Source organism: Perna viridis, chromosome 13 (assembly GCF_037379345.1).
Source record: "Perna viridis isolate PV_CMFRI_1.1 ecotype Kerala chromosome 13, ASM3737934v1, whole genome shotgun sequence".
Taxonomy (NCBI): Eukaryota; Metazoa; Mollusca; class Bivalvia; order Mytilida; family Mytilidae; genus Perna; species Perna viridis.
This window is the reverse complement of record NC_142457.1, coordinates 11,736,735-11,747,455: the sequence shown is the minus strand read 5'-3', so window position 1 is coordinate 11,747,455 and position 10,721 is coordinate 11,736,735. Positions and strand designations below refer to the sequence as shown.

The 10,721-nt window shown below is 35.5% G+C and overlaps 1 protein-coding gene across 1 annotated transcript in view; it reads left to right on the top strand.

Annotated features, from left to right (window-relative positions):
• The first annotated feature begins 8,566 nt into the window (after positions 1–8,566).
• Positions 8,567–10,721, top strand: part of LOC148599584 (BMP-binding endothelial regulator protein-like) — a 50,192-nt gene continuing 48,037 nt past the window's right edge. The window contains exon 1 of the mRNA XM_088559116.1: positions 8,567–9,879. Coding sequence (XP_088415242.1) covers positions 9,780–9,879 — 100 coding nt within the window. The 5' untranslated portion in view covers positions 8,567–9,779. The remainder of the gene's footprint in view (positions 9,880–10,721) is intronic.

Genomic DNA, 10,721 nt, shown 5'->3' with positions numbered 1-10,721 from the left:
AGTATAGGCTTAAATTAATGTCGTAATAAAATGAAATTGAAATGCTCATCTCTATTCTGTCTAAAAACACAAAAGAAAATGGAAAGGGACCTGGCTGGACGTCGAAACGTCTGTAAGTATTAGCTTTTAATTAATGTTTAAGGAAATTATGATTATCTCAATTCTCTCTCAATAAAACAAACGAAATTAATTCGTGAATACTGCAATGATGCACCACTAACAGTCCGAATTTGCAGTGAAGAATTAATCTGCATGGAAAGTCAGCTGGATATTTGCATATAAATGTACACCTTAAATTTACGATACATACATGCACTATCAAATACTACGTGCATAATACAGATAACCACCATATGTAATACTATTTAGTTACTTAATGGAGCGTATGCCATATAAAATCGTAAGAAGCTCTTTTGACTCTTTAGTTGTGTTCCTACAAGAAAGTTTAATTGGGAAAAGCTCAAACACGCAAGTGGAGTCTGGGAATAGGCCATCGCGGCAACATGGCAGCCCGCCGACAGTAGGACATACTCGAGCATTGTCACACACGGCGGTTGGTTATCTACTTCATGAAGCAGAATTTCCGTAAGAGGTGTTCATGCAAGACCTTTTTTTAGCATTCAAGACCATAATAAACCACCAAAAGCAAACGTAAAAGGTTGGAATCCCGTTCCTCCAAACCAAATGTATCATTTACAGATGAGATCAGTTCAAACCACAGGAGAACTGTCAGCCGGTTCTGCTAGAACTGGCATAACAGCTGGCTCTAGAACTGCCCGAAAGCTGTTCTAAATCTGTCACAGAACTATTCTTCTGACAGTTCTAGTATAATAGTTTTCCGAAATGTTAGAACTGATCTCATCTATAGCTCAAGCATTGCTGGAGTGCATGAAATCGCACTATTCGTTCCATATTTATTATCCGTTACCTCTGACCACCCCACGGCATGAAGACTGTCATTCTCAGTCACAATAATCAGACAAGATTATCACTAACAAGAAGTAAAACTGAGATTGTTATCACCGCTTATAAACTGTTTTTCTTGTATTAAAACACCTTAATTTTTCAAATAGGTGGTCTTTCTTGTGAAAAATAGTTCATGTGTAAAAACTCTCTTCATTTTTGTCGGCTCCAGTTACCAACTATAAGTTTATAGATAGGATAATGGGGTATTATACGTCTAATACCAAACTACGGCGATCTGATATTAATCATATTTTTGTGGTCGCGATATCAAATTTTTACGACAATTTTTTATACTCTCAGCGGGGCAGTAGACCCGGTTTTATGATGTGCTTATTGTATCAAGCCGGGTTTATGATGCTTGCTGTATGAATTGTATTCCTTTATAACCGAATTAAGAGAAGATTACAAATCTGGCAGTCCTAAAAAGTTAAAAGACCACAAAAACGAAGACGTGCGTCCGTGTTTTGTCAGTATCGTTTTCTGTCGCGCCATCTAGCGTTACGGTCTATTACGCCTTAAGAAGATGAAAGTGAAATTTGAATTGACAACCTCTAATCCTTAAATTATTGTCCTTAAATCGAATTAACTTCAATAAGTTACCTAACAGCCGATTTGCTGTTTTCTCAATTTTAAATTAGTTCATTCAATAGAAAAAGACCAACGGCGGTGTTTACCGGAAGCAGACAGTGAATCAAGCGAGTGCGCGAGGAAATACAAAATTCTGCCAGCAAGTCGCAAACTTGTCATCCATTTTTTTATTTTTTTCATTTCCAGTGGCGGATCCATGAGAAGGGGTTTGCATACTTCCTTTTTATTGGAAAATGTGTCGTTTTCATGTGTAAAATTAAAAACAAAATGCAAACAATGTCATGGCACCTCCTTTTCTAAGGAACCCCGACTAGCACCCCTTCTATTCAAAGCGACTGGGTCCGCCCCTGTATTTCTGTGTTAACAGTGTTAAATGTTCAAATAAATATAGTAAGAGGATAATTGAAAATAATGTTACTACCAAATCTTGAAAAAAATGATCTGACAAAAATGTCAGTATAATTTATCATTGACATGGATTGGATTTATTGGAATTGTAAGGTAAGTATAATTACCCACCATTTTGGCTGTCATGGTCGTGGTCATCCATTGACAAAAAGTGACCAACAAGTCAACACGGTCATTATAAAGTCAACAAGGGTCTGAATGATATAATTTTAGACCCGATTCTTAACAAACCGCTAAATGGTAATTATCGCATTAGTGAAAATAGTCTTTATCTAAATCTGATCTTACTCTCTGGCGTCAAGGATAACTTGGTCAACTTTGTCCAGACGTGGTAATTGTCGATAGAAAAGTTTATATTCTATTTACTTGACGCTAATTACGTTTCATGTTTTATAAATGGACATAATATTTTTTTTCATGTCCGTCTGTCCGTCACTTGCTAAGTATGGTCTTTCCATACAATGAGAATATTGTTTACTTGTATAATATTTTCCATTAAAAAGCATACATGTACAACTACTGGCCTCAAGAAAACTTGCGAAATAAAATCATATATATAACACGACCTGCAGTCTGTCTGTCCGTTATTTGAAACAAAGGTCTGACTTAATTTCAGAAATGCCATTACACGCCAATTTTAACAGTATAGGATGGAGACGATGTCCTCTAGAGTTGTACAGTTGTATACACACACACACACACACACACACACACACACACACACACACATATATATATACAGCGGTACGAGTTCGAGTCCCGCGGAGGGAACGACAAAAATTTGCTTCGCAAATTTGACAGTTCTAACATCGTTGGGAATTTTTCAGACCCTTCTATAAGTTTACGTTATCTTCCCTGTATCAATTTGATGGAGCAGTTTAGTGAATAGAGTCGTCACATTCTGAGACGTTATATATGTATATAAACGTCTCAGAATGTGATTACTCTATTCGCAACACTGCCCCATCGGATCAAATTGATGAATTAACTGAAAAATTCCCAACGATGTTAGAACTGTCAAATTTGCGCAAATTTTTGGTCGTTCCCTACGCGGGACTCGAACTCGTGCCGTTGTGAAATCTATGGCAACACCGCCTGTACAAAGTCCAGCGGCCTAGACCACTCGGCCAGCTAGGCTATATAAAAATATAGCTTTCGCTGGCCGGGTCATTTCTCCTCGTAGGGTTAATCTAGGGCAGTAACTTAGTACACGATGTAAGGTAGTTTTATCCGATGGAGCAGCGTTGAGAATAGAGTCGTCACATTCTGAGACGTTTATATAATATTGATTTGTTGTGACATGCATCATTAATTTGATTCTCTACCCTACATAATAATATCTAAATGAACTGTCCCGTACTGCCATACATCGTGTACTAAGTTACAGCCCTTGATTAACCCTACGAGGAGAAATGACCCGGCATTTCGATAGCTTTATTTTTATATAGCCTAGCTGGCCGAGTGGTCTAGGGCGCTGGACTTTGAGCAGGCGGTGTTGCCATAGATGTCACAGCAGTACAGTTCGAGTCCCACGGAGGGAACGACCAATCATTTGCATCGCAAATCTGACAGTTCTAACATCGTTGGGAATTTTTCAGACCTAAATATATATATATATCTATATATCTATATGTATATTGTTATCTTGTTCCGTAATTATGTTTAGTCATAGTTTATAGTACAGTCACTGCCTAAAGCGTACGTGTTATTCAGCTTTGGAAAGAAATTATCAGTAAGCGAACTCTAGCATTCAGACTATTTAATCAGATAGTTTCCTATATATTTGTGATCCAATTTATATCTAATAAAACAATCAATTAATATTGTAAAATGTTCTCATTTGTTTCTTCGTTATCAGCAGCAGACGTTTCGATTGTGGGTGTCATTTTCCCGCTTATCCGGGCACTGTTATAAATGAATAAATACCGATAAGATTAATTACACGAAAGAAAACGCAGAGCATAACAACGAACAATAATAAAGATACTGCTAGTATCCTACAGTTAAGAAAGAATGAAAAACAATGGTAAATACGAGTTCGAATCGAATATGAATATACGGATTTTCCAGGATATTTGTTTGCACATTAAATATAGAAACTCGCATATTGTCTACTTTGCTACATTTTCCTAAATACGTGTTCAATGCATCAGTTGCGAATTCAAACATTTTTACGTGGAGTTCGGAAACGGGAGCTTCATGCACTTTGCCTAATTAATTTACCCTTATAATGCATGAAATGGTTAAACTAAAGTTACCATGTATAAGCTTTTTAAAACAGCTTTCTCACCGATATCATTCTATATTTTGAAGTCAGGGATTTGTTTCCAACCTGCTGGAAGTTTGTGTTGTATAATGTAGGTCATCCATATTTATAACCTCATAAAGTTAAGGATATTCACAACTTAAGATAGTCCATGAAACCGAGTTTGCATTGTTGGGCAATAGATTTGGCTTTACGGAACTTCCATGTAAGTCATTGGTCGAACAAAGCCTTTAAAATGGTAGAATAAATTATGATAAATTTATTTAGTATTTCTATCTGGACGACTTTTGTGGGGGGGGGGTCCTTGATGCAATACATGGACTATATTTCAATGGTCCACCTCCTCTGAAACTCTGATTAGAATTGAATGAAACGTTCATAAGTTTTTAGCACGTAATGCAATTATGCATCCCTTATTTGGTTTCTGGAAAGTGGACGGGTACCATCAAGAAAGCATAATTTGCTCACAATTTTACACGTATCATTATTTTTTTCAGATTTAGACTACACCATGGTCAATTGATTTATTGATTTATATTCTGTACATTTCTGTGGCAAATATTTCATGCAGTTCAGGACGAGAGCGATTGACTCAAGATGAGCACGCTAGACTGAGACCATAGAGGCGTTTCTTATTTTAGGGTAAACACAAGCGATATGATACAAGTTATAGGACGCATATCGGCCGGACATTATTATTCGTATGGCAGTTATACCCGTATGACGTAACGCGAAGTATTCGGGAGTCTATATATATTAAGCGTTTACGCCTGTCCTGTAAGGATTTTCTTATATTCGTGCATCTAATAGCATATTTGTGCGTAATTGCTATTTTGCTATGCACATCTGACTGATAGATTTTGAGTAAAAAAATAAAAGTGTAAACCACTCAATGATCATTTCTGTAATGTTCACGCTGCTTTCACGTAATTGAGAATAAAAAAAAAAGATGAACAGAAAGGCGACTTATCGCCACTTTGCATTAAGTAGAAATCTTGAAAAAAACAGGGAAAACCAGAATAGCACAAGACATGTACAATACTGTTCACTATCGCTGTACAACCCCATTTATGATTGGGGGAATACAACAAAACTGGTTCTGATATACATTGTAGCTAAGGAAAAAAACAAGATATCGGAAAGGGAACAAGTGCACGGGTCCATCATTGCTGTACGTGTATAACTTTAGCACCAATGTAATATTTCCCGCAACTGTTGAAACAGAACAAAAACACAACACCCAATAGTTACACAATTGATACATGTAGTACATGTAGAAGGCACGGTACATGCAGGGTCGAATCAAATATCGGCCAAAAATTCCGAAGCGTCAGCAGTGGGATGATTCAAGTACGTTAAAAATGGCCTTAACATGAAAACATGCAACAGAGACGATCTATAAAAACGATAAAAAAAGATTACATTAAAAAAAAAGGTTTTGGAAAGGGAGGGAAGTTTCTGCTCAAGACACTTAGAAAGGGGGAGTTTCTAGGCTAACATTTGCTTATCTTTACCCTAGTTTAGCACAAAATTTACGCAACTGAGGCTTTTATTACGTACTGTAAATTCGCCTTATTGGTGTAAAATGGCAGGCATGATTTGTTTCCGCTTATTGTTTTTGTTTTTGTTTTTTTCGATTTCAGAATCTACAAACTACACGCTTAAGAAGGAATAACTTCAAACTGGGAAAAGGGGGCGTTAAAATATTCGCTATTTTTTTCTTTTTGCGTCCCAACAGCTAAAGCAATTATAGCGAAAACTAATTCAAAGAGAAAACATTTTCCAAAAACGCTTCATTTTTGTTAGATAAAAAAAATTAATTGTCTTATCCATTAAATTTGTCAACGACATCCTTTCCCCGTCTTTGAACGCACTTATTACAGTCTGGCTGTCCGTTTCTCTGTCCGTTTTCACGCCATTTAATATGACGTTGGTATAACTGGCTTCAGCTTCTTCGGTCAGTAGCCTTTATACATAACATAGATTTCCCAGACATGTACAATATATACAACTATTTTCTGTCAAATTTTCCTAAATACATACAATGTATGTACAAGTGACAACTACTAAAAATCATTTATTAAACTAATATATGTCAATTTTTACACATGTCAACCAATTACCTGGTCGTGTTTGACCTAATTGTGGTTGCAGTAATCATGAAATTATGTGGGGGAGTGAAACTAATCATCTATTCTGTGAATTCTTGCAGCTATATATTAAGAAGTGTTAAGTTCGGCGATGTACGACAGCAATAGTTTTGCTTCGTTGATTGATATTTTAATGTTACGTTTTTGGTATGTTTTTATTCTAATTTTTATATCCAGGAAGGGGTCGGACCCTATGCCCATTTTGTTAGAACAGTAACTGGTTGTTTTATATACTGGCAGAGTTCATACTGTCTCTGGCTGTCACCCGTTCCCCGTTTTCCACAATAACTAACTAGACTAAACAATGGGTGTATATTTCAAGACCGATGCTGATTTTTCAGTAAGGAATGTCCACGTAACGGCAATATTTCTTTGCCTCTCATACTAACCGCTGTAGACCGGCCTTCCGAAATTCTCGGGCGTTATTCAAATCATACGTCGTTTGAAAATCGGATAACTTCGCGAGAAATCATTCACTTTTCCCCGACTTTGCAATATTCTTGCATTTTTTAAGAGGGCTGAATGTCGCGTCTAGACTGAGCTTCGAACGTCAGACGCTATTCGGAGCTTGGGAATGTCCATTTTAACACTGTTAGAGAGTTATTTGATGGCTTTGCATCACCCTCACACCTGGAATCTTGGGAACGGAAATTCTAACCTCTTACGTTACATGTAATTGAGTTAGGAAGGCCCAATACCGACCGGATCCTGAGAATAAGGGGTTCCAACATAAAGAGAGATTACAGTCTATTTTTTGCTCATTTTTGCCAAAATTTTGTACGTAATAAACATTGTTTTCAATAAGTGGGTTCTTACTCACGGAACCCCTCCCACTCTGGATCCATCATTGCAATTGCGATCACTAACCACAAATGGTCGAAATTGCGCGCACGACTGACCTTTGTAGTCCAGTGGCGGGTCAGAAGGTGTAAAATTGACAAAATAGTCCCGAATAATGTCTAAGTACCCCCTTTTCCTAAAGAACCCCGGTTGTATTCATCATCAATTATTTTTATATTTTAAATAAACCTACGAGGTTATTGCCAAAGCTATCTTATCTTGCCCTGCCAGGACACTCAATACACTCCTTCACTACGAATACTGCTAATTTATTACGCGTTGTATCTTATTTTTTTCCCTCTCAATCATAGATTCTGGCAAACAGACAAAAAAAAATGTATGAAAAACCTGGAACCAGAAATTTGAGAAAGACGGTCCAGGCTACTATTTGCACATCATACACCTATTCCTTGCCATATTTACCACTCATACTGTGCCCCCAAAAGATTGTCATACACCCCAACAACCCCCCCCCATTAGTACATCTATATGCTTTCTACGACTATACTTTACAAATCATTTTTTTACATCACCTTTTTTTCTCTTTACACATTTCATATCATTTGACCACAGCTTTTATGCCAAATACCGAGTATATTACTTAATACAAAGATTTTTTTAAAGGGAGTTTGCCGGATAATTTCCAGAATAGGGGATCCAGGATATTTTTTGCTCATATTTGTTAAACTTTTGCACAAAATGAACTAAATTTTGTGACAAAAAGGGTGTATCAACCCGGACACCCCTACCCATTGATCCGTCACTGTTTTAATTAGCAGTCAGTTGCCCCTTAGTAATTCAGTATTCCTTCTTCTAGACGATGATTGCATTTTCTCGGCATGTTCATTAGTCTTGGCTATAAATGATTCATTCATCAATAAATTTTGTTGATAATCTGAGAGTAAAAGTTCTTTAAACTGTCCAAACATTTGTCAATGAAATCGTAAAGTTAAGCTTAGTCGAACATTGAAAATAAAGTTGTAGCCTTTCATGCATACAAAGCTACTATACATAAAACACGATGAAGTTATAATGTTTCGAATTTAATGTAAAATATTTTTATTAATATAGAAATCTTCAAAAAGGATGACAAATTTTATTTTGATGTGCAAGGGGAATGAACACAAATACTTTTAAAAGGATTTCGATAGTAAAACGGCTCCACTATCCAAATAAATTCACGTGGGCTGTCTAATATTGTAAATATTTGAATAGTCCAAGTACATTAAAGATATTAACTTTTGCATCTGACCACGCCCATCTTTTACATCTCAACCAATAAAATCGTACCATTTTATGGCGAAAATTGTAAATTTGACTATTGGTTAGCTTCCCTTTTGTTATCGATCTTTGACAAGATCATTTTTCTTCAAGTCATGAATTTTATTTATGAATTATGTTTTTTAAAGTTTACTATGTGAACAACATGAGATTTGAGTTCGTCTGCTATAAAAACTAAAATTTGGCGACGGGGCACTTTCTAATTTGTGCCCGTCTGCTTCGAATGTGATTCTGTGAAATGGTATATATGTATATTTGTGATTCTTTTCTACTCGTTTAAGCGATCATCTTACAGCCATTTCAGGGCAATTAGTGGAAATTGATTTGTGGTTAGTGATACGAAAAGAAAAACAAATGACATTTTAATTTTTTTACCATATTGACATGATATCGCCTGATAATACGGACACAAGAAATCTCCGCAGGCCGAAGGTGGAAATCTTATAACAACGAGAGATCAGCTAACGAGATAAAGTTTTAATTACCAGTTTATCATGGGTGAAAATATTTGAGAAAGTTTTAAAACGAATTTAGATTGTTATCAGCTAAAACTCGACGGAACATGGTTGTCTACAGAAGTGTGAAACGGTCTAAAACCTGGCGACAGGTCCCGTAACAGGTGAAAGCCACTTAAGTCATCTGCAGAGAGAGATCATTAAGGACTTCATAAAATTTTTACGAGTTTAAAGAGGATAACTGCTCCTAATTCACTTTTTGGAATTAGTTTAAGCCGTGGTGTAAACCTTGGGCCATATTCTCACAACTGGATCATATTAAGTTTCTGAGGTTCAAATTAAGGAATAATATGTTAATTAATGATGACTTTTCTGCAACAGATTCAATGAACAAACTTAAATTATGGACTTAATTGAAATAGGAATTAAATTTTGAAATGGTAGTTTTAACATTTTGAAACAGAGACAGACATATTAGAAATACAAATTGTGGAACTTTCAAGACGGTTTATTTTTTCTGTAAACATTCGAAAATGGAAGGGTTTCGAATTTTGTACACTTAGAACAGAAAAGGTTATTTTTTTACTGGTTAAAATTCCGGAAAAGCAGCAAAACAGTTAAAAAGACAATACCAAAGGTGGAGCTTAATTTTTGTTGGAACTTAGTCCATTAGACAGTGAAAAAAAAACTTCAGGAAATCTTCCCAAAATCTTCCTTTAAATAAAAAAAAATGGTCCTGGAGTGGTATAAAATCAGACGGAATAAATCAAGAACCTTTTAGAATGCGAAAGAACCGGAAAACTATTCAAATGTTCACAATCGACTATGCGTTTTCCCGTATTCGATTCTAACAGTTATTTTATTATTTTGTGGATGGTTACCAGATTGACGTTTTTATTTTTACCTGTCAAATTGCAATTAGTAGGTAAGTGATTTAATTAGATATTTATGTTAATTATGTCTCACACCTTTTTCTTATTAGCGCTGTCAGGTAGTCGATCATTTTCCGAAGGTTTTTCTCCCATTTTGTAGTGTTTTTTTGTATTGATATACTGCTAAAATAATTATTTTTTGTAATATTTCTATTTTATTCTGACATCATTGACTTGGCATTCTGTCTTCTTTAGACATTTGGTACATGCAATTCCTTTCGAGAATATTGATAATAGTGCCCTCGATGAATGATGTTATGGAGATGATTAGATTTTGTTATGATTTTTGACTTTGTTTTTTTTAACCGATACATTTTGTTTACATCTTAGTATTACTATAGGCAGCTTCAAAGCAACTTGAACTGACATTTTTCTTAATTTTACACCCTCAAAATAAGCAACATTAGATGTTGTTCTGACCTCATCTTTAAAGTTTAACTGCCTGAAGTTATAGCATGTCAGTCCACTTAGAACTATGATAATGGTGGGGAAAAAAGTCTTGTTTCCTGCTATACTTGTAAGAATAGATAGGGAATGTAGGTATGGAGACTCTACAACACAGCCAATACATGTTATTTCTTTGGCCTGACTATATTGCTATCAATGGTTTCTTTAGTAAATATTTGTGTTTAAATAATATCATTGTGATCAGTTAATGTGTGGCAACTTCTTGAATGCTGACATATAACTATATGAATATTTAAACATATAAATAATTCCTCAAAAAACTGCGATGAAAGTTTCAAGTTTTGTATTTGCTTTTCAACAATAATATGAGGAAAGGATGAACTTTCTACTATTTTCTATTTACAATACAATATTGAGTAAAAATGCA